At 40.5% G+C, this 24784-nt stretch overlaps 1 protein-coding gene across 3 annotated transcripts in view; it reads right to left on the bottom strand.

Annotated features, from left to right (window-relative positions):
- Window positions 1–221: 221 nt before the first annotated feature.
- Window positions 222–24784, bottom strand: part of LOC134814847 (uncharacterized) — an 82070-nt gene continuing 57507 nt past the window's right edge. Inside the window, exons 24-54 of one of the 3 annotated variants that reach the window (XM_063823143.1) lie at window positions 21961–22090; window positions 21622–21779; window positions 21294–21440; window positions 20506–20579; window positions 20207–20353; window positions 19671–19844; window positions 18427–18559; window positions 18262–18324; window positions 16415–16546; window positions 12041–12132; window positions 10411–10564; window positions 10015–10299; window positions 9771–9871; window positions 9074–9263; window positions 8811–8924; window positions 8520–8668; window positions 8286–8396; window positions 8058–8150; window positions 7756–7900; window positions 6971–7576; window positions 6342–6751; window positions 5948–6038; window positions 5536–5612; window positions 5038–5348; window positions 4697–4862; window positions 4524–4581; window positions 2229–2355; window positions 1724–1909; window positions 1449–1577; window positions 1062–1140; window positions 222–914 (exon numbers count right to left, since the gene is read on the bottom strand). In XM_063823143.1, the coding sequence (XP_063679213.1) occupies window positions 609–914; window positions 1062–1140; window positions 1449–1577; window positions 1724–1909; window positions 2229–2355; window positions 4524–4581; window positions 4697–4862; window positions 5038–5348; window positions 5536–5612; window positions 5948–6038; window positions 6342–6751; window positions 6971–7576; window positions 7756–7900; window positions 8058–8150; window positions 8286–8396; window positions 8520–8668; window positions 8811–8924; window positions 9074–9263; window positions 9771–9871; window positions 10015–10299; window positions 10411–10564; window positions 12041–12132; window positions 16415–16546; window positions 18262–18324; window positions 18427–18559; window positions 19671–19844; window positions 20207–20353; window positions 20506–20579; window positions 21294–21440; window positions 21622–21779; window positions 21961–22090 (5138 nt within the window). In that variant the 3' untranslated portion in view covers window positions 222–608. The remainder of the gene's footprint in view (window positions 915–1061; window positions 1141–1448; window positions 1578–1723; window positions 1910–2228; window positions 2356–4523; window positions 4582–4696; window positions 4863–5037; window positions 5349–5535; window positions 5613–5947; window positions 6039–6341; window positions 6752–6970; window positions 7577–7755; window positions 7901–8057; window positions 8151–8285; window positions 8397–8519; window positions 8669–8810; window positions 8925–9073; window positions 9264–9770; window positions 9872–10014; window positions 10300–10410; window positions 10565–12040; window positions 12133–16414; window positions 16547–18261; window positions 18325–18426; window positions 18560–19670; window positions 19845–20206; window positions 20354–20505; window positions 20580–21293; window positions 21441–21621; window positions 21780–21960; window positions 22091–24784) is intronic. The other 2 variants (XM_063823144.1, XM_063823145.1) reach the window with 2 other exon arrangements.

The following is a 24784-nucleotide window of genomic DNA, read 5'->3' as shown; positions in this document are numbered from 1 at the left end:
AGAGCCGGCCGAAATACGAGCTAAAAAACCATTCAATGGTCAGCGCGCGCGTCTTACGGTCGATGGCGCACTGCCTACTAGTAAGGTAACGCTAATGGCTAAGCCTTGAGCCTGTCACTCCGCCATATATCTGTAGCTGTAGCTGTTATGTGTTTATGGACACGAGCATTAAATTTGGAATCAATTTTTTGGGTTATTCGATTATTTCACGAGAAAATAAATTCTTCATTATTTCTACAAAGAATTATAATTTAGCACTGAATCGAATTTATATAATGCACAAATCTTCAGATATTTACAGATCAATCAATTTATTACTATATCACGCAAGGCGCGCATCCCCAACAAGGCTTTTCCTGTGGCAATAATGAATAAACAATCTCAAAATTCCAAAAAAGTTCGTCAGTTTTCAATATCATACACAGTTGGTACGACCCATCGCTTAAATCGTATTTACAATCGGTTCTTTCAATCCATCCCTGGAACTAACAGTAACAATCCCTTAACCAATAAATTATTCTTTCACAACATTAACTCTCTCCCACTCATAATGGCACGATTAGCGAAGGACGATATGATATCCGTAATAACCTCCGTCTTCTAGCAACTCAAATCTTGTCTAAAGGTCTAGTACTTTTGAGAGCGTTTTCTATCCTCAAAACTTTCTCTTTATACGGAATGTCAACGTCAGGATTAAACGGTTCCTCGCTTTGCAAATAGTTAAAGTATGAGTAGAAAATAGAGCTGATTTGAAGTTCCTCCTCAAGATTTTCTCCCTCAATTCTGACGCCCTTGTTCCAAAGATGCCGTGCAAGGGCTATAATTCGCTTCCTCTCTTCTTCGTCTAAGAGCCGCCTTTCAGCCTCTGCTTTTAGAGCATCCTCTATTCTCCTTCTTTCCTGCTCCTCTCGCACCTGAGAATAGAACGTCACTCTGTCATATGTCTATAAAAACAACCTTAATATTTAAATTTACTATACAAATCACCCACATGTCCAACGAAAAAAAATCGGGAAAATTCCTAACACATGATTGATAATATCAACTGAACAACTTTATACCTTTCGTTCATACTCTGCCATTTCTCGAGCCATCTCCTCTTCCATTTGTGCCCGAATAGCTTCTGCCTCCTCCTTTCTCCTAGAGGAATATATTGTAACTACTGGGTTCTTTAGTAACGGTTACTGTGACAATAGTACATTGTATACAAAACTTTCTTATTGTGTTTTATTTTAATCCTTTTAGTAACCCTAATATAATCATTAAATGTTTTCACTGACTGCAACGGGGTATAACAGTTAAAAATGAGTAAACCAGAGCTAACTTTTGTATCGAAAAGAAATAAAACGTTCCTTAAAATGTTTCTGAGACTAGTCTTAGTAGCACGCCAGATTAGCCAGTTTAGCAAGATTAACATAAATTAAATAATTATACCAAAAATAACTTACTTCTGCTGTTCCTCTTTCTCACGCTCAAGTAAGAGCTCTTTTTGTCTTTCTATCTCTTCCAACCTGGCAGCTTCAGCAGCACGCCGCCGTTTCAGTTCCTCTTCAAGCTTACGTTTAGCATCCAACATCCTGTTTTAAATTTGTATTCAAGTCACTTAAATAAAAGCAGTTTCACGGGGGTGACAAAGCAGTGTTTCTGTCAATAATTTAAGTTTTGGAATATGACATGAAAGTGGGACAGAAGCTTAATCAGAGAGAAATGAAAAATGTTTTACTTGTCTTCATCTCGCCTCCTCCTGTCTTTCTCATCCAGCTTAGCCTGTCTTCTCTTCGCTTCCTCCTCTTTTCGTCTTCCCAGCTCCCTTTGGCGTTCTGCAGCTAACTCAGCATCACGCTCCGCCCTTTTCAGTTTCATCTCTTCTTCTTCTCGAAGCTTCCTTTCTTCTTCCTCCTTATGTCGCCTGGGAGCACTTGTTGAAAGTATAACGTACAAATAAAAACATACCAAACATGCGGTTCATAAGTAAAATCGACCTATAAGGCTGAACTTTCATTGCTACAAAAGACAATATTTCGAAAGCTCCAAACTTGTTGAAAATAGAAAAGTCATTGGATAGACTATAGAGTATAGAATCAATAAATGTAAAATTTATCAAGATTTTCCCAAATCTTAAATGTTATGAGGATGGTTACAAATCTTTATGCAACAGGCTAAGTGTATATCCAACATCATCTTCTGGAATGTCATCAATCTATGAAAAGTTAAAACTGAATATTAACCTCTTTTCGTCATCACGATCTCTCCTCTTTCGCTCTGCTTCTTCTTTTTTCCTCTGTCGAGCAAGTTCTCTCCTCTCTTTCACAGATAGCTTGCTAGATCCGTCATCCCTCACTTGCATCTCCATTCCTGAAGAGAATATGGTGAAAAGTCTAGATGATAAACTAACAAATATCTACACATTGTGAGCCACATGATTAGTGAAATCGTTATGATTACTAAACGTTCCAAAGATAAATTTAACACATCAATTTTTCAAAGATAAATGTATAACTGATTACTAAAACTCCCCCCAAAACTTTATCTTACCCGTACCGGAACCTGGCACTTTTGAAATTTGGAGAAACCCAGCATTCGACTGCACAGAAAGTCTCCGAATAATCATCTAACAATAAACAGTAATTTAAACGAATGAACGGACGCTTTATATTGAGCGAATAGAAAACATCGTCCAACTCACAGTCACGCTCTTATCAAAACCAATGCACTTGTTGAGATTCGATGAACTAGAAACACTTTGACTAACATCGTCAATAGTTTTCCAATACCCTGATTATATTTCGATGGCAGGGGAGCTTATCAATCCTTATCAAGTTTGCTGACTTTATGCTACCAGCAACAAGTCACATTGATTATTGCTCGGTGTTATGCTATAGTGAGTTACCGGCCATACTCAAGGTTGGATCCTGGGAGTTTCAGGTCGGGGAGGCGGTAATCGCATATGAAGGTGCTAATAAATAATGGTTCATTAACAGCAGGATTATATGTCACTGAGGCAGGATTAATTGAGAGGAAACTAAAATTTAGCCGGAATATGTGTGAAATCAAACCGATGAGGGTTTATTATATAGTTCAACACGCTTTTACGATGAAGTATAAATTACACTGTTGAAAAACCGAACGAGTTTTTGTGCATATCGTACAGTCTATTTTGTAGGTGAATTTAAACTAAAATCAGTGTATAAAACGATGTAGGGAGCTCAACATTATCGATCACAGGTGGCTATTAAGCTTGATAATTTCAGTATCTCCACAATGATTAACTAAGTTATATGAACGATAACTTGATGATCAATAAGAATGTTAAATGTTAATGTTAGCAACAGATCCGAGAAAAGTTTTGGGAACTCCTTTTAACACGCTAGTGGATATAATGAAGTGGATATAATGAACACCCTGGAAGGGAGCACTGCGGAGTATAAGTCATCGGAAAATGAGGAAAGATGAAGAACGTTGCCCAACACTCACTTCAAACGAGTATGGAGACATAAGTTCGCCAGATCAATCCCGAAACTTGGCAAAGAGAGCACAAGAACAGCGACACAATTCCTTATTGGGCATTGTGAACTAAACTACCACATTAATAAGTCCAAGCCGACAACGGTCCCCAAAATTTGTCCACACTGTCTCATGGAAGAGGAGACAATGAACCACTTTATTGGTCAGTGCCCGAAATGGTCTTACCAACGAGGAGGATTTGACTCCTTCTATCTTAGTGTGACAGAAATAGTGGACAAGTTCTCACTACCAAGGATCATCGGCTTCATATAAGCAACAAAACGATTTACTAAATGCAAAGAAAACAAAATTTAATTTTTTTCCTCGACTTATTAATTTTACCGGGGTAGTAAGCACAGGGCTCCAATGCTCTATCTTACAGTGGTCACGATCTTTCCATTAGTGATAATGACCACAGCCCCCTACGAAGAAGAAGAAGAAGGAACACTACTTCCTCTCACCACTTTGTACCATGATACCGAATACTGACAGAGCTAAATAGTAAGCATCTGAGTAGTGGTTGTATCTTTTCTTATTGTTTAAACTATATGTTAGGCTTATTGTGTAATGCTGCATGTTATAAAATATTTCAATTACAGACTTGGTATTTTGAAGTGTTACAGGACTGAAAAACAACAGCAACAAAAACAGTACAGAAAAATTGTCATCACTAATTAATTACATTTACAGTGACTAAATTAATGAGCAATTTGGAAATCTTGACTAGAAAAAGTGTTTTATGTGGGAAACGTGTGATTAGCAAGATTTGGTGGGAATATTGTTGCTCACAAATAAAACAATCAGGGACCCAAAATTTTGCTTCTATTCGTGATTGATGCCTAAAAAATATCCAAGGAAACTTCGACAACTCTGAGCAATGATTGGTATTTAATCGGAATTATGATTACCAGAACTGTTGCATTTAATAAATAAACCGATGATCGCTTCCATGAAACTAACCCTACAATCTACATACAATAAACACATTAAAATATTACATTATCAGCGGGCTGACTCACCGAATTTTTCCGCGACCTCCTCAGCCACTGGATGTTCTCTGATGTCAGATGGTATTTTCTGAAATTGTGCTGTTTAAAAAAAACCAAGAATAAGCTGTTTACTTTGTAGGGTTCACGGTAGACTATGTAAAAACCAATAATCATTCCACCCACTGATTATGAAGGTAACTAACCCCATCCAATTGCTCATCACTTGTCTCCCTTATCTTCTTAGCAGCCATAAGAGCCCCCTGAAACTCTCTCTGAGGAAGAGAGTTGCTGGGTGTAATGGGACCACTGTTGGGAGTAGTGTACCCCGAGGAGATGGGAGTCGAGTCTCGCGAACTATCTCGATCTATCCTGCGACAAATCGTGAGATGAAGATTGGGTGATATTGTAACTGGTCAGTGTGGTCAGGATTATGGACAGATGTCATCATTTAAGTTTTACTCTACAATAAAACAATAATTTAAGTCCTAAAGTAAGCATTACTCTGAAGTCTGAATTATAAAAAGCGTCTAAACAGTAAACTAACTTGGACATGTGCACAGGAGTTCGAGCAGTTGGCGTCCTCCTGGATTGTGCCTGACCTATACCCTGCCTTGCTCTCTCGTTTATATCCGGTGGTGAACCAGACTCAACTCCATCCTTCGTCTTGTCATCCTCTACCTTCTTCGCCTCTTTGTTTAGGTCAGGTCTGAGCTCGTTCTTTGCTTTTGTTTTCTTAGGTTTTCTCGCCCTTTTCTTTTTCTCTCCCTTTTTCCCTTTAGGTTCGATGTAGTTCTTAAGAAGACCAGCATCCTCGGTGATTTCAGCGGCAGCACCTTTCGCCTTCATGTCGATACCCTGGTTAAATGAAACACATTCGCTAAGAGGACCTGCTATATCGACAAGTATAAATTGATAAAAAATGAAGTGTAACAGCAGTTTCATCTAAAACATGCTGAAGATTAATGAGCAGTTGTCATGCTGGAGCGAACATGAACAAACGTCCAGTGAGCTTTGTTCATTTAATGTACAGATCTTGACTCACGGGTAATTTAACAGGTTTAGTGAGGGCCGGGGAATCAAATGATCGGGGTGATTTATCTGGTGACCTTGTCTGCTTCCCTGACGAATATAAATGTTAATTAAATGTCTCATTTGTCGTATTATTATAATTGTACGTTCTTGTCGGTGTTTGCAGCTTACTTGACTATAGAAATTATAGTGTTGCCAAAAAAAGCTAGCCTCTGTGATCGATGGGTATATCTAGTGAATGCAATTAGAATTGGAACGTGTAATATCCAGCAGTCTCAGAAACTGACTTTATCTAGGACATTCTTATAATCGTATATCTACGTAACGAGATAACTCCCTCATATTATCATGATCACATTTCCTGTTCAAAATCAATCAAGTATATTAACCATTTTATATTGTGGAACTATATTATGTTGTAATACCTGGGCTAGAGCTGCTCAGATCGAGAGATTGCGAGTCAGAAGGAATAGATCCTCCGATGTCTGGTAGTTTTGGAGTCCCCTTTAACATAGCCTGACGAACAAATTATGAGGCGATTTAACGAGGCATTCTGCAGATATTTCGGTGCATTTTGCTGAAAGACTAGCATGCCGTTCTCAGAGTTTCAGTTGTAAAGCTAGAAGTAGAATGCTCTCCTATTTATTAAGGGAGATGCCATTTGTAGAATTGTGTAGTAACATACGTAATGTAAATTGCAACGGCTATTAACCCAATATACCTAACGCTATAGACGGGGTTAAATGAATGTGGTAAATGATAAGATATGTAATCGTTATATTAAGTTAAATGAATGAAATAATTGTTCAAATAACTCACGCTATCGTCAGATGCTTCAGGGCTTGCTTCCCCACTTGTGGGACTAAGTGTGGTAGTGGGACTGGTACTATTGAGTGCTGCTATCTCTGGATCGGCTGAATTGTCACCTGACGCTTCAGACCGATCTGATTGATTATCAGAAGCTTTGGAGCTGGGTGCTGCAATTGCTTCGGCCTCAGTTACCCTAGCTGGAGATCTGGATGCTGCGATTACTTCGGCCTCGGCTACCTGAGCTTGGGCAACTGTTTCTCTACCTGCTTTGGCTAAAGCTTTAGGTGCTATAATTTTGGATTTAATAGGTGCTTTGGGTAATGAGGTGGGCGATTCTTTAGGAGATACTACCTCGATAGATTCCTTGGTTTCTGATGCACCAAGGGAGTCCAAGCCTTTAGGAAGAATATCAAGCGTAACTGAAACAGAATATTTTCATACACTTATAAAATATTTTTGAACAAATCGTGAATTTCAGTGGAAAAATACGGTTTTTGATTTCGACCTAAACATGGAAATAGCCAATTATGAATAATGAATATGCCATATTAGTTATCAACTTTGTTCTGACTATCGGAACTCAAAAATTCGTGATTAATTTTAAAGTTTCAAAGACTAAATCTTTACAAGGAACCAACCTCCGGAGTCAAGCTCGAAATTCAAATCTGCTTTTCCCTGATCTTCAGTTGCAGGAGGCCACGATTCGAATGATACTCCTCCTTCATCACCATCCCCACCATCAAGATCAAGAGAGATATCCCCCAGAGCAATGTTCTCCTGAGAATCACTAGCTCTATTTCTTGGAGACCCTCTAGACGATTTGCTTTTTGAGGAGCGAGGACTACTCTCACTTTTTGTTGGCGAGCCTTTGAGTGCTTTTCCGGATGAAGACCGATAACCATCCCTTGGGGAATCTATTGGTGACATAGCCTTGCGATTATTTTCAGAGTTAAACTTCTCAGCAGATCGCCTTCCTTGATTTTTAATCTCCTCGTTCTTGTTTAAGGATTCAGGAGATTTACTCCTCATACTGATATCCTCTTCGAGGGAACTGAGAGCCTCAGTTCTGGACCCAGAGAGTTGCTGAGTGATGACGTCACTAGCACTTCCGTAGTCACTGGTAACCCCTGGTCCAGTTGGGTCTGGTCGGGCCTCATCCGCACTCGGCTTACCAGCTGAGTTTCTCGGTAAAGTAGAACCTATCTGACCGTTCAGATCATTAAATCCATCTTCTTCGTCGGTTCCTGAATATTCCGAAATAATTTGCATTAGTTCGAATTTACCCTAATTTGAGAAACAATGCCAAGTAAAACTGTGTAGAAGGACTTGTTTCCAAGCCAACTAGTGAAATCTATCATAATCAATGATCATGATCAATATCTGAAGAATAAGTTGTTGATCAGTCTATCAGTCTATCACTTACCAAGCGACAGTTCTGTAGCGCTGTTCGCAGAAACAGGTCTGGTACCGACCCTCTTGCCTCGCATAACACGATTCTTTCGGTCCTTCATGGTTACAACGTTCCCACTAAACCCATCTGTGTCGAACGCAAGAGTCACCTGAGAGTGCTGGTTGGTAATATTAGTGGGTTGCTGTTGTATATAATATAGATTATATGATAATATAGATTATATGATGAACAATAACATACGTATTAACTTAAAATAAGTCGCAGCAGTTTCTCACTCGGAGGATTTATTCAGTAAAAACGATATTTCTACTTACATCTTGCAGCTGCCCGTCCACTGAACCGAATGTTACTGTATCAGAATCCAATCGAATATTTTCTGCAGGCTCATTTCCAAACAGAACTTCGCCCTGATGTTAAACAGATTGAAATGTTCTACAATAACAGTGAGAATATAAATGATTGAGCCTGACAAACTTTACTAAGTAAATAGCAGACAAAGTACGTACGACTACAACCGCCAAAAGTATACAACTACAAGTAACCTGCGGAGTTATCTCTAGTTTCTTGCTGCTCTTCCATCCGCTGTCAGTGAACAGTTCAGTCTCGTAGGTACCAGCTATCTTGGGATACCACGTGGATCCTCTTACTTCCACCTATTGTAGAACATTAAAACCGTTTAAAACTCAAATAAATGAAGGGAAAGTAAAAGAATGTATCGGCTATGATACCTCTAAAACACAGCATCATTGTTCACCTGATTATGTAAAAATACCGACCTCTCGAGTGTTACCATCTTTTCCTAGTTGTAGACCCTCAGAAAAAACAGACTTGTCGGCGAACTGTAGTTTACTCAGTTGTTTTAGAATAGAATCACTGTCAAATTGTAACGTTCCTTCCTTTACTCCAATGTTGTAAACTGCGTTACCTGATATTTCAAAAACGTTACAAGAGAATCTTGAAATCTTCGAAATCTTCTCTAATTCTAAGGTGAAGATTTAAAACGGGAAGATGTGATAGAGTTGAAGGAAAAATAAAGAAAGTGATATGAAAAATAGGGTATAACTGACCGGATATAGAGATGCGACCGTTATCAGAGACAACAAGCTGAAGACTGAGTCCGGTCCAGTCCTCATCAGCGTTCAGACTCCTACTCTCCAGTAGGTATACTCCAGGAACTGTGTCTGATTAATAAGGTTTTTTATCTACTGATTAGTTTATTAATTAGACCAAGAGTATCTGGAATCAAACAAGAGGGTGGAACCCTAGCGAAAATAAAAAGGAGATCCTGGAAATGGAACACGAGGTGAAGCACAATTTAATAGAATCTCACCGAATTTGAAACCAGCAATCTCTGTAACTGCTTCCTTGCTGGTTATGAAGCCAGAAAAAGTGTCTCCTTCAAAGCGGAGTTTTGCGGATGTATCAATATCTATATCATCAGTGCTAGCGCTGAGGGCTGGTTCCAATCCAGCAGACAAACCATCCATGTCACCCTCGAGACTCATTTCTGAGATTCTCACCTGGTATTCTACTGTCAGGTCTGAGCTTTAAACAAAAATACACTTGTCTAGCCTTTATAGTTTATCCTATAAATATCTAATTACAATTTTATGAGAAGCAAGGCGAGAAAATTTCTTGTAATTTCAGAAACTCAATTCTACCCAATGCAAAACGGTTGATGGCACTCACGGTTTGTGATTCTCGGAAACATTTATCTCGGTATGTAGATATTATTTTGCGCTAGTACTTAGTATTTGAATCATTTTGTAAATGAAAATTGCTAATCAAGTTCTAAAACGAGTAACGATGATTGTAAGAGCTCTCGAACCATACGATTGAAGCGATATTATTTATGTTTAGATATTTCCGAAGATCATCTGACCTTATTCTTCAACTGATTATGAAGGAGCTTTATCATAATGTACGCAAAAATAGTGGTAGCCAATTTATGTAAAAGATTGCCATAACAATAGCAAGGCCAAATTACTGTCGTTTGTTTCTATCGAAAAGTTGTCGCAAATACACACCTTATTTGAAGGGGTTACTATAACGGACTTGTTCGAACTGACCCACTTGTCTCCAATCTTCTCGGTGCATATATATGTACCATGAGCTCCCGGTCCCTCTTCTGGAGTGAAACTTTGTTAACAATTTAGTTAACAACAATTCAGGGCCGCATTCTCCAAGTTGGAATCAACAAAAGGCACAACATTTCCTGAAAAGTTAATTCACTCACTCAAGCAATGAAATAAAATAATGAATAAAACTCACTCCACAAGGAGCCCCTTATCTGGATTTTAGGAGAATCCTCAGATTCCTGAATCCAACCAGTCAGAAGTTTGTCTTGAATAGCGACCAGACATTTCTGTAAGGTTTTCCTGTTGGGTATTGTGATGTCACTTATACTGACAATGTTGTCTTTAAGTAGGGTATCAGTCATAGGAACCTTCTCCACCTTCACCTCGCCGTCGGGTGTGATGGTGATTGTTGGACCGCCTCCCCACGTTCCATCATCTTTCAGCACTTCGGTAAAGTATTCGCCTACTATCGCTTCATCTGGTAGAGATTAGATAGGAATTAGGAATACATCGTAAGGGATGATAACAATGAAATAGCCAAAGATAAGAGAGTGACGGTTTAAACATTAATTGTTTTTAGAAGACTTACCCCACTTATAGCCCCTAATCTCTACAAACTGTGCGTCCTGATCACTCGTGACATGTCCGTAGAATCTGTTGGAACTGAAAACTATCTCAGCTTCTTGGATGGTTTTAGCTGATATATTATCAGTGCTCTTAACAACGCCTTGCTCCATCACCAACTGAGAGTCATCAGATTGTTAAATAGCTTATACTTAATTTGGGGTGGGCGACAATTGACCCCCCGACAATTGACCCCCCGACAATTGACCCCCCGACAATTGACCCCCCGACAATTGACCCCCCGACAATTAACCCCCCGACAATTGACCCCCGACAATTGACCCCCCCGACAATTGACCCCCCGACAATTGACCCCCCGACAATTGACCCCCGAAAATATAATTTAATACAATTAACCCTGACCCTGACCCTGACCCCGACCCCGACCCCGACCCCGACCCCGACCCCGACCCCGACCCCGACCCCGACCCCGACCCCGACCCCGACCCCGACCCCGACCCCGACCCCGACCCCGACCCCGACCCCGACCCCGACCCCGACCCCGACCCCGACCCCGACCCCGACCCCGACCCCGACCCCGACCCCGACCCCGACCCCGACCCCGACCCCGACCCTGACCCTGACCCTGACCCTAACCCTAACCCTAACCCGATTAATTTACCCCAGTTTAATTACAATTGTCGGGGGGTCAATTGTCGGGGGGTCAATTGTCGGGGGGTCAATTGTCGGGGGGTCAATTGTCGGGGGGTCAATTGTCGTACTAAGCCCTAGATTTCGCGACAATTGACCCCAGTGTAATTACATAGAGGGTCAATTGTCGGGGGGTCAATTGTCGGGGGGTTAATTGTCGGGGGGTCAATTGTCGGGGGGTCAATTGTCGTACTAAACCCTAGATTTCGCGACAGTTGACCCCAGTGTAATTACATAGGGGGTCAATTGTCGGGGGGTCAATTGTCGGGGGGTCAATTGTCGGGGGTCAATTGTCGCGGTACCTTAATTTGACAATCGGTTGCAAATTGAATAAAATGATCCTACATTGTGATTCGAGGAAAATGTATTATTGGAAAGAGAGAGAGAGAGAGAGAGAGAGAGAGAGAGAGAGAGAGAGAGAGAGAGAGAGAGAGAGAGAGAGAGAGAGAGAGAGAGAGAGAGAGAGAGAGAGAGAGAGAGAGAGAGAGAGAGAGAGAGAGAGAGAGAGAGAGAGAGAGAGAGAGAGAGAGAGAGAGAGAGAGAGAGAGAGAGAGAGAGAGAGAGAGAGAGAGAGAGAGAGACAGAGAGAGAGAGAGAGAGAGAGAGAGAGAGAGAGAGAGAGAGAGAGAGAGAGAGAGAGAGAGAGAGAGAGAGAGAGAGAGAGAGAGAGAGAGAGAGAGAGAGAGAGAGAGAGAGAGAGAGAGAGAGAGAGAGAGAGAGAGAGAGAGAGAGAGACAGAGAGAGAGAGAGAGAGAGAGAGAGAGAGAGAGAGAGAGAGAGAGAGAGAGAGAGAGAGAGAGAGAGAGAGAGAGAGAGAGAGAGAGAGAGAGAGAGAGAGAGAGAGAGAGAGAGAGAGAGAGAGAGAGAGAGAGAGAGAGAGAGAGAGAGAGAGAGAGAGAGAGAGAGAGAGAGAGAGAGAGAGAGAGAGAGAGAGAGAGACTTACCGAAGTGGTTTGGGTGGCAGCGATCTGTCGAACTGGACTGTCTCTTTGCATTAAGAAACTTTTTCCAGAAAGATTAGCGTCACTGACTGGTCCTGTGAAAACTTTGTTGGGCATCATGATCAAAAATTCATCGCAGAAGAAAGAAGATAGAAAATAGAAAAGAGGATGATGAGAGGACTCAATTTATTTATCTTGAGAAAATTTACACATGACTTAAAATTGTTAATGATAAGTTCATGTTAGATAGGGCAGAATTAAGAATGTTTAAATGAAACCTTATACAGGGTGGCCCAGGAAACACTACCAATCCTTATCTCTTAAAATTGTTACATGTCGCTGAGATATTGCTAATTATTTCCGGTTGATAATCCATAATCTTATGAATTCTCATGGGAATTTTACGATATCAGGGATAGATTTCCCCCTTAAAAGTCGCCAAAATTTATTAATCATTAACGATCATCTCATCATGCCTCGTAAACTAACTCTCCAGCAACGGATATTCATTGTTTCTGAATCCAAGGATACCCCCTTCGCAGCTCTTATCCAACTGTTCATAGCGAAATTCCCTGGAATCACTCCCCCTACTAGGAAAGCAGTCTACAACCTTAAGAAGAAATTTAAAGAACATGGAGTTGTCACCGACCGACAAAAGGATGCATCTGGTGGACCTTCTACGGGTGTGACCTTTGAGAACACTGTGGCTATAGTAGGATCTGTGGCAGACTACCCCAGGCAATCGACCAGAAGACGTTCGGCCAATCTTGGCATAGTGCATACCTAGGACGACTTTGCAACGCATTCTGAGGACTGAACTTAAACTGTACCCTTATCGCTGGACAGTTCACCACACTCTGCAGCCTCAGGATCCCCCAGTTAGAGTACGCTTTGCTGACTGGTTCCTTCCGAAAGATGCCACAAACGAAAACTTTATCGGAAACATCTGGTGGACCGACAAAGCCAAGTTCTGCCTCCACGGTTCCGTTAACAGCCACAACGCAATACACTGGGGCAGCCAGAGACCTGACAGCGTGCAGCAGAGACCTACTCAAAACTCTCCAAAGCTCAACGTCTGGTGTGCGATCTCTTCTCACGGAATCATCGGACCATACTTTTTCAAGGACGCAGCTGGTGCAACTGTATCTGTGAACGGAGATCGCTACCTACAGATGTTGCAGAACTTCTTCATACCAGAACTCTTCAACTTCTGTGCACACCACGACCTGGATCCGTCTCTTATGAGCTTTATGCAGGACGGGGCGAGAGTGCACATCCCCAACCGCATTATTGATTACCTTGGTGACCAGTTTGGGAGCATGACGATCGGAGAGAAACTTGCTCAACACTGGCCAGCCCGCTCTCCTGACCTCACTCCTTGCGACTTCTTCCTGTGGGGATGGTTGAAGGATAAGGTCTACGAGAGTCTACCCATCCCCAACCTTGCTGCTTTAGAAGTTGTCATTCGTGACAACTTGCGGGACATCCCCATCACTCACTGCCAGAACTCCTGTTTATCAGTAGCCAAGAGGATGGACGTCCTGAAGAGCCGAGGCGGTGGTCACATTGAGCACCTTCTCTAAATCCACATTATTTGTGGCACAAAAGGTGATATTTATCGCCAACACAAACGGTGATTTTAATCGCCAACACAAACGGTGATTTTAATCGCCAACACGGCGGGCAATGGATGAACCTTCTCGTGGTGCCTGTCGAGAAACGCAATTCGATTGATTTCAGTATCGATAAAATTGTAGGCTAATCATCCAGCTATAATTTTAAATTTGTTAAGGCAAGTGAGCAGAACGATATAAACAAGCAGGAAGGATCATCCGTGATAGTCCTTATCAGTTCAAATATAGGATGTACACTGTACAGCAGTCTGCAAAATCGTGCAGCTGAAATATGTACACACAGTGCAGAGAATGGAATTTGGGGTGGCAGACAACTGAACCCAATTGAACCTAGTTCCCACGCAGTTAACAGGCACCCAATCAGCTTAATTGGGTGACCAATCAGCTTAAATCCCAAAACGACAACTGAACCCAGGTCATATCACAACTGCACCCAAATTGGAAATACGACAACTGAACCCAAGGAAATACGACAACTGAACCCAACGATCGGATTTTCAGGTTCTCCTTCTTCGCAGGGGACTGTGGTCATTATCACTATAGGAAAGATCATGATCACTGTAATTAAGAGCATTGGAGCCCTGTGCTTACCCCGGTAAAATATTAATACATACATGCTACATGAAGATTGAAAAGGTCTCCTCCTAGTCGTTGGAGTGGCCTGCATCACACACATCTCTTCTACGGTGTTCCACTCGTTTTACTGTTTTAGAGCTAACTGTTATCGACACCTGTCAGCCGCATCCTCGAGAATACAGAACATCCAGCCTTTACGGAGTCGTCCTCTCAGTCTCTTTCCATAGTTTGGTTTCTAATTCAGTAAAAAATTGGGAAACTGTGTCTCTGGCATTCTGACAACGTGTCCGTCTAGCTTTGAAAGTTAGCCTTGTAGATACGGATCTTGATGGGCGATCTTATAGTTCCACTGTTTCATGTCTTCCAAAGCTGATGGAACGCACCATTAGCACGCTGGGTACTTGGCTCAGGTTACTTGACTCAGATCTCGTGACTCCTGATGCTTTGGGAGGGCCTGCCATGGTTCAGATCTCGAGCCCTGGGTCGGATCTCGATGCAGTGGATCGTATCCTTTTCGGCACGCTTCGTGAACACGTAAGCTTGTTAGATCAGATCTCGCGATCGAAAGGCACCTGAGACCTTGTCATCTATTAGTACGCTTGTACACGAGCTCGAACCTTGAGTTATATGATATATGTTCTAAGTTTGACAGTTTTGATACAGTTTTAGAGTATCTTTTTGCCATTGCTAAGTGCTTTGGACACGATGTTACTGCTTAAGCTGAAATATTATGATGACTTTGTGTGAGATTTTAAGTAATAATTATTATATATTTACAATTACCTATTAAAATTAACATTAATGAAATATTGTCTCTGTTTTGTCTCCGAAATTATAGCACTAGAAACCAGGCAGCAGCTAAACTAGAACGGTATTTGGAAACCTGTTAAACTGTTAGTGATTTCTAGTGACGATTGGGTTCAGTTGTCGTTTCAAAGTTAATTAGGTAGTCTGATTGGGTTTATAATTATTTTCCCAAGCTACCCTGTCTAGGAAAAGTCCAAATTGGGTTCAGTTGTCCGGTAGCCGGAATGGAATTTGCGATGGATCATGGTGAATAGAATTGGTAAAACATAAATAAATCGGTGGTTTTTTAATTTTTTTACCCAGGATTTTTTTTGTGGTTCCTATTAACCAATGTAAACAGTTCTGGGTGAGAAATTAAAGCTAGCACGCTCAGGAGCTAACTTTGTCAGAGAAGCTCAGACTCACACAAAACTTGGCACGAAGTTGTGTCTAATTATGATTGACATTCTCTAAAAATGTGAAGCAAAAATATTAATCAGAACGTAAGTCATGGCGCTTTTCCATTCTGAAATAAAATAATTAGCAAGATGTCAGCGACCTGTAACAATTTTAAGAGATAAGGATGGGTAGTGTTTCCTGGGCCACTCTGTATATGTTTAAACCTATGCACTATGCAGATTGATGTATCGTTATACTAATACTCTTATAGTCAGCCATAGCAAGACTTTGAATAGGTTATCAGAAATTATCACCTCTTTGCCTATCACCACTGTCCCTCATTTAGTAGCATGTTATGTTTTACCACTGACACCTGTCATCTGTGTGTCACGTGACCAAGCATCCATAAACTACCTCCCACTTCAGACTGTCAACTTGCAAATATTAAGCTCAGGACAGAAAGTCGCCTTATCCCACTCAGCCGTTTTAATTGCCAAGTAATGATCCTTTTGCTACATGAGTGAGACTGTCATGAGTGAGACTGTCATTGAGAGCTTTTCATAAAATTTCATTTTATTTGAGAGATAATATCTATTTGACTCCTTAAGACTTACATGGCGTGTAACAATTCACCAATGAACGATTGTCGACGATACTTTTAATGTCTTAGTGGCAGTATTCCACTGTAGCATTAGCTACAAAGTTCGCAATATGATAGTGGTATCTCCCTATTTGATAGGCTTAATGGCCTTTGTTTGTTCCTACAGCACGCCTAAATCCTAATTTGGTTTGATATATTCGTAATAATATTGCCATAATTTGGATAGTGCTCTTACCTAACGCAACTCATTTAAAGCTATAGGTTACCAGCAGTAGGTTACCAGCTATAGGTTACCAGCAGTACCCTTTTAATATAACGATATCATCACGTTAGCTTTGGGTTATACATAGAACCAACAACATAGATTTTATTTGAAACTACCTGTATTGTTGAAAAAGCTGTCGACTCCCCCCTCGTCTACCACAAAGACTTTGTTATCTACTATAAAACCGTGGTCAATATTTCGACCGTCGTAATCCACGGATCCGTCAGGAGCTATACTCAAGATCTCACCTGAGGATGACGCAATTCAGATGATATGCTTAATTGATTGTTAGTTCGAGTTGGTTTTACAGGCTTTCAACATTCTGGATATAAGGAGTGACAATACAGTATATAAAGAGTGACAATACAGTATATAAAGAATGACAATACAGTATATAAAGAGTGACAATACAGTATATTCTGGATATAAAAAGTGATAATACAGTATATTCTGGATTTAAAGAGTAACAATACAGTATATATAGTATATACTGTATTGTCACTGTATTGTCACTGTATTGTCACTGTATTGTCACTGTATATACGAAAGTTGTTGTTAAAGTAAATAAAGCTCTCCCCGAAAACACGCTCAATCATGACAAATGAGAGGGAATGAGGGATGTTCTCCCTAGAAAACATCCCTAGTTGTCTCTAATTTAATTCAACAATCAGCTGACTTTTTATTACTGTTTTGAGTGTTAAGCTTAAATCAATCGCCGAAATGATTCCGATTTTTAATCTTAATTCATATACACGACTGATTACTCTAAATGCACGAGTTTGTCATTTACTTGAATTGTTCAGTTACAAATGCTTTAGAAAAGAATCCTACGTAATCTTTTGTAACTACTAAATGGTAAGTTGCCACTGAGGTAGCATCGTTTTCACTATAATAAAGACAGGCCACAGTACTTTTTTTGCAGTAAGCTATTGTTAGCGTTCATTTTCAAATCGAAATTGATGAAATGAAATTTCCAAAATAGCGCTTATGGTATAATTACTCTCGTGGAAATGATTTCATATTCTTTAGAATGATCTCATATTGGAAAGAGTTAAACTTACAGAGCTGCAGTACTCTATATTTGCTTTTCAGTTGGAGTGGTCTAACTACTAGTTTTTCATCGATCCTAAGGTTTGCAACCGATATTATCGGCGATAATTTGTGAAAAATTCATTATCGGGTATCGGTGATAATTTCAAACCGATAAACCGATAATATCAAACATTTTTCTTCAAAAATTATTTCCAAAAGGTTCGAAATTCCGTAAAATCATCGGTCAAATTTAGCGTTATTGGACCTCTACAGCTAACTAGCTAATTCTCACCGCTCACTTTCACTCTTGATATAGTAAATTGTTAGCATGGATATTTATTAACCGAATTTTGCTACATCCTCTAAATTAAAATATGTAAAGTTATTCACATTTCATTCTCACGTCTTATTGCTTATTTGTCCTGCACTTGATGATCAATCATTTTAATAGCATATGTTTCCCAATGGCCAATTCCCATAGAGTAAAATTCTATTTTGCCAATAAGACTTCTAAGTAAAGTTACTTGTTTTTCTTTGAACATCTGTTAATTGTAATTTGCACGCACTTGAATTGATATTATCTGATTGCTTTCTAAATAAATTTACGATGCCGTTGTGGAATTTCAAATACGTGTTTAGAATTCGTGTAACAGTAACTCAGGACTTCCGTAATCCTTATTCACAAAGGTGACGAAGGTGTAATTGATTATGTCAGTGATAAAAATCAACAGAAACTTAGCTCTACTCATTGTTATGACAAAATTTTATCGCGCGATACAACTTATTGGACCGATAATTCAAACCCTAATCGATTCGTATTGCTGAAGATTGCAAATTTCGATATCGAAACAGCGTTTGAAGTTGCAATAAAATGGTAAAATGTTTTATAAAGTAAAGAGATTTGCTTGAACAGTGAACACTAGTCACTAACTTTTATTAATCCAGGAATCGTTTAGTTTCTCTTGAGTACTGTATTTCCCAATCATTGCTGGATCTGAAGATAAAAGTGTTATCAAACACAATTAATACAGAGGACAGTTAATTAATTGGTGAGCAAACTTTGAGACAAGTAAAATTGTGAGTACTAAGTACTAACCCCATCGTATGCCCCGGATCTCCTCAATTTCATCTCCTGTGGTGATCGATCCGACGTATTTACCATCGAGGAATTTGAGCGAAATGGAATCAGGAAGCGACTTCATTTCGCTAAATAAATATGGAATCTCGACCTGGAAGGTCTCTGTGTTAGACGATTTTTAATTTGGGACAAGATAAAATGCCGCGGTTATAATCATACAATAGTATGTAATAAAATAAATAATAATAATCATTAGGATTTAGGAATCAATTAAATGTACAGATGGAATTAATAAAAAGATCTGAGAAAGGATGGTTTTATTTGCACGTGATGTTTTCCTCGGAGTTCAGGTTTCAACATAACACACACAAGACAGTCAGTTTCATTGCAATCTGTTTCCTCAGACACTGGTTCCATGCTGTACGCTGTAAGGTTGGAGCTAGCTAGAGTGTTTAGACTTGTCTGACGAACTAAGCTGGTTGACGAGCGGTTTGGGGTGGAAGTATGGGAACCATCGAGATTACTGGGCAGATCTTGGGAGGTAACCAGGGTTTTATTGGGGTTTCCTGAGCGGTTGAATGAGACAGATTTCTTAGATCTGAGATTAGGAGTTGATTTGAATCTGCTGGCTGAATTGTTGGTGCTTGTTCTGATCGGGGAGAAGGCGATGGGCAGGTTATCGTCGTGGAAGATAAAGGGGGCGGAAGTGGTTCTCTTTGAGTGTGCAAGGGATGTCTTCTTCTTCTTCCTGATGGAGCATCGCCTCTTTAGCTTTTGTAGAGCAGCAGTGATCTTCATGTGTTGAATATTTCGTATTAAATAATACAAGAGTTTTCGTGGGAAGTTGGAACTGGTAAAGTTGGAACTGGTAAAGTTGGAACTGGTAAAGTTGGAACTGGTAAATTTGAATTTGCTCGGAGTACTTATAGTTCATATAACAAGCTAGACTCTTAGGGCCGTCTCATTTCACAAGGTGCAATGTGTTGACAGGGTCGTCATGTCCACTCAAACTAGATGACATCCATTCTTCTGAACTCATTCAGAGTTATGTGATCCTTACTGACACAGTGCACGTGAATCAAATAACAGAATGCTTGAGATTGCTCTGTAGATCTGAAGTGTCACGTGATCTAAAACAGCCAATCAACGACCTCCATGGTTTGAATTGTCGTTTCGAGATTTGTTGAATACCCAATTTTTACAAATAATACAAATTGAATGTCAGGTAGTAGTAATAGTTTCCTTTATCGTAAAAAACTCACCTCATTTCCATTATAAGGCGGTACACCCATTTCAACATCCTTCAGCATCATCACCCCACTAGGTCGTATCTCCAGGGGCATGTTGTAAGGTTCCCACTTCCCAGACTCTGATTTCTTAAGACAGTAGTAGTGTCCGACAAGGGCTGGGTTCCATTTTCTTCCTCGTATCTCAACCTGGTAGTGGTATAGAGCGTTTAGAAATAGAAACAGTCAGTGGTCACTTCACGGACGCGAGTGCCAATTAATCACCACTAACCAGGCTCATGTACTTTGCTGCTTTAATATGTAATGCTACTTTACTCACAAATCCATGCTGTAAAAGGACTAATTAATGACATCAAAGGTCCACCATTAGTACAGCTCCCTATTTTTCCAACTCGTTTAGCTTACAAGCAGGCAAAGAGCTTTTTAATTATTTGCTTTTTTGGAACAGATTTATTGTAACTACTAGAAACTAACTATACCTACAATCCATTAACTAATTGCTGTCCGAAACAAAATATCCTTATTATTATTATATTTAACTATATAAAAACCTCGTGATGTTTGGTTTTGATTCTTATGTGAGAGGAAGGCTTAATCTCCACATCTTCATCGGAGGTCAGTTTGCCGCTAAACTCCGTGCAGGTAGGATCAAACGCGGCCATAATACATTTCATATCCGCCTCAATTTGTTCGTTTTCCTGAAATAAAGAAATTAAAGTTCCAAAAACGTTTTACTTATAAGTGAGAAAAGCATTTGATTATCAAGTACTACTAATAATAACAAGCGAATGTTGATTAACTCTAATGAGTAAGGAAGAAAGCAAACTAATACTCTCTCTCGTTGACTCACATTGAGGCAAAGTTTCAAATTGTTTTCTTCAAATAACGGATTAAAAACTGGTTCATCATTGATCGTTACTTTTCCTGAAACAGATAGGATTGATTTAACCTTTATGTATAATGTATATTGCGGTCATGATATAAATAAATTTCATGCAGTGTTCTGCAAATACTTAATTCCATGAAAATTGTGCGACACTAAATATTTACGTACCAAATTTGTACACATTTATTTGGCCTGCGATATTTGCAATTTAAAATTGTCTTTAAGCTGGTATCCTGATTAACCGTTTATCCAGGATTCATTAAATTTGTACTTAATTCAAATTCACAAAGTCAATATGTCACTAAAGACAAAGTCGTCTAATCTATATAATATAGTATATTTACTATAATCACACGCTTTCAAGGGATTCGACTGAATTTAATGACGTACAATGTTCCTGGAGAAAGGCAGGTCGATCTAATTATGTCGTCACATAAAGCTGCATATGCCTGACAGTCTTCTCATATTATTGAACCAATCACGAGCGCAAGTCGCAACTGTCATATTGTATCAAAAGGTCAACCCTTCATTAACTTTAAGATTAGACGACGTTTTCTCTGCATTTCATCTCAGCTTATTTGCTATACTTATGATCCAATCTTGTCAATTTTGTAACCATTCTTGAAAGGTAGCGAACTATTTCGTGAGCTTTTTCTTTATGCTCTGACGAAATTCACCCAATTGTTCGAAGACAAATCGCGATAAATTTAAATTTGAAGGTTGGATTTATTATATAATATATAATATGTCACCTCCCAGCATGATGGACAAGTCAAGAGGTACTAGCTGCCAAGATGATGGCTTATCATCTTCATGCATTCGCTCTCCTTCTGCGTCAGCATTTGACACCCTCGGCACCACCCTCTTTTCGATAACGTAGTGTCCTGTCTGTCGCGGATCTGATTGAATAAAGCATTATTAAATCAGTTTGTAATTGTGTTATTTTGCAATCCATTAGAGCGCTTGTTTCCTCACGTCATATTAAAATTCGTCTGCAAACTTGCCGATCAATAAGTTTTGTGGACTTCAGAGAACATGTTTTAGAAAAACGTCTAAACTAAGAGAAGATTCGTTGCTCACCCCAGCGTTTTCCGCGTATCTTTACAGCCTTCTGTCCAGGGAATTTAACCCATCCTGTGAGTTTACCGTCTGAGAATGTGAGGGATCCTTCTTCCGGTTTGTTGTGGACATCATCCGCATCGTCTTGTTGAGCAAACTTAATCCTGTCGCTGGAGCACCTGCAATACAAATTCCCGTGAGATCTCATTTTCAGATTTCAGATAAATAAAAGTGAATAATACTAACAACTGTTAATAGTAATACAGGATACCGGTGGGGAGGTGAACCATTTTGTTTTGACATGTGAGAAAAATTGTTAGGCAGTTCTTTTTGAGCCGTTAACAAAAGTAGCAGACTTACACCGGCTGGTTGACGATAACACTACTGATGAAAACTTTACCGTCCGGGGTCACGTACACCGGAACATCCTCATTGGTCCACACCCCATCACGACACAGTTGAGTCAGATATACACCAGCATGGCAACCATCTGACAACAAATAATATGGTTAAACATATAACTTGCAATAACCGCACAATATAGAAACTTGCAATTCAATAGAAATTCAAACTTTAAGTTCGTATAACTAAGCGCGCATGGCCAGCGTTGCTATAGTCGCTTATTTAGAAAGTCAAACTAGCTGTGCGATTGCGGTACAACCTATGCGTATCTGGATCAGTACACTAGTACTGTCGCAATTCCAGTCGTATCCTTCTCTGGCCAGGTCTATCAAGCGACTTAAGCAGCGCAAAGATCAATTTTGATAAATTTTCAGATATGAATTTCGATATGTCCGACAAATAGGCTAAGATACGACAACTAGCGCTGGCTCGTGGCTATACGTAAGCAAATTGCCAGGCAATCATTATTTTGTGTTTAGTTCAGACTTAGCCTGGCAGTGCTGGCAGCGTAGCAATACTCTAGCTGTACAGCGTAGCCTAGCGTCAGCACGTGCATCCTAGCTCATCATGGCTCGCTGGCATCATGTAATCAAAATCATATTATTATTTATTTGGCGGAAATAATCGTAGCTCGTAGCCTCGCTAACATGCGTAGAATCGCTGCCGCTATCAGCCTATTCACAGCTAGACAAGCTAGCCAGCGTCTGCTGCGCTACACAGCTACATTCGTGCTCAGCATTGTATCAAAATCATAAATCTTGAATATACTCGTCAGCTGGTGGCTCATTTATTTTACACGCTTTTAAAAGCGAGCCAAACGCTAGAAGCATGAGTTAAACACTCTCCCGTCATACTGTTTAACGTTAATATGTAGACGATCGTAATATCCAGATGAAATGTTAGGATTTTTGATTTACTTTGCGATATTCAACTTTCGGCGCGCAGTACTGTGTCGTACATGGATCAATTACAAATTCCATACTACTGGCGACCTCGATTATTTATGTTCATACTCAATCTAACATATTGATATCCCGAAAAATTCAGCGAAATGATCTAACAGATCTGAGCAATTGCCTAAAATTTATAAAGTCTTCAATATTACTAATAATAAGCATGAGGGTTATTCAAATTATACTAATCTTACTATAATTCTAAAGAATTATTTATGAGAATGTAAAATGTATGTACGACCGCCCACGTGCAAATTAGATGAGAAATAGGAATTTTCATTGTAACCGTAGTAACTGGGGTTGTTTTACGCACGTGCACTTGTAGGTTAACAACCTACCAGGCCGGACGCGCGCCGAGTTGGAACAAATATTTTACGAGTATCACCCGTTAACTATAGTGCAAAGAAACTGCTGCTTAGTTAGCAGTTAGCCGAAGTTTATTTGCACTATGATCATTTTGTGCATCCAGTAAGGTTTCCTGACCTTACTAGGATTCACGATCGAAAAGAGCACCGCGCATAATATATGTAATAGAATTTAGCGCGTTGAGTAAAGTCTGCTAATATATTGACGGATGTTACTCGTCTAAATTTCTTCGAAGTAGCGCGCGCCGCTTTCTTCTCGAAATGTTGTGCCCGACGGCACGAGCTACGAAGTAGCGCGCGCCGGGCCAGATCATTAACAATGGTCAAGCGAGCGTGCTAAATCACTCTACAGTCGATCTTCGAGATTGTTCTAAAAGGGCCCCCGACAGTTGAAACCAACCTCAATCGATGTATTTTCGGACGCTGATTCCGAATTGCACTGGGCAGCACTAACCAGCGCTAGCCATCGATTAATATCGCAAATATTTGATTTTTATAACTTGCACTACCTAGCGCTGGTTGACGAGTAATATTGCAAGTATATGATTTTGATGCATTGCACTGGCCAGCGCTAGCTGACGAGTAATAATAATATCGCAAACATTTTGCACTGGCTATCGATGGCCAGCGCTGCATCTGACGAGTAATATCGCAATTATTTACCTGAGGACCCCAGGCTATTATGTTCATTAATAATAAAGATTTGGCGGAATGACAGGCTGAGCGCGGCCCAGTAACGCAATTATATGATTTTGATACATTGCACTGGCCAGCACTGGCCAGCGCTGGCTAGCGCTGGATATGGGATAGCACTGGCCAGCACTGGCCAGCGCTGGCTAGCGCTGGCTAGCGCTGGATAGCGCTGGCCAGCGCTGGCTAGCGATGGCTAGCGCTGGATAGCGCTGGATAGCGCTGGCCAGCGCTGGTTAGCGCTGGTTAGCGCTGGCTAGCGCTGGCTGACGAGTAATATCGCAATTATAATTATATGATTTTGATACATGGCGCTGGCCAGCGATGGCCAGCGCTGGCTAGCGATGGCTAGCGATGGCTAGCGCTGGATAGCGCTGGCCAGCGCTGGCCAGCGCTGGCCAGCGCTAGCTGACGAGTAATATCGCAAAAATGTTGCGCTGGCTATCGCTTAGCGCTGGCCAGCGCTAGTTGTCGCTATCCAGCGCTATTTGTCGCGACAATTATCGAAAATTTATCGAAAATTTATCAAAAATTGATCTTTGCGCTGGTTAGCGCTGGATAGCGCTGGCCAGCGCTGGCTAGCGCTGGCTAGCGCTGGATAGCGACAACTAGCGCTGGCCAGCGCTAGTTGTCGCCATCCAGCGCTAGTTGTCGCTATCCAGCGCTAGCCAGCGCTGGCCAGCGCGCTAGTTATCGAACTGTTTTCTGCGATGGCCAGTTGCGCTGGCCATCGCAAACTATCGCGTGCGACAGTGTCGCATAGCCAGCGACAAC

The sequence above is a fragment of the Bolinopsis microptera genome, chromosome 5 (genome assembly GCF_026151205.1).
Source record: "Bolinopsis microptera isolate Bmic1 chromosome 5, MBARI_Bmic_1.0, whole genome shotgun sequence".
In the NCBI taxonomy this organism is placed as follows: domain Eukaryota; kingdom Metazoa; phylum Ctenophora; class Tentaculata; order Lobata; family Bolinopsidae; genus Bolinopsis; species Bolinopsis microptera.
This window is presented reverse-complemented; position numbering and strand designations above follow the sequence as displayed.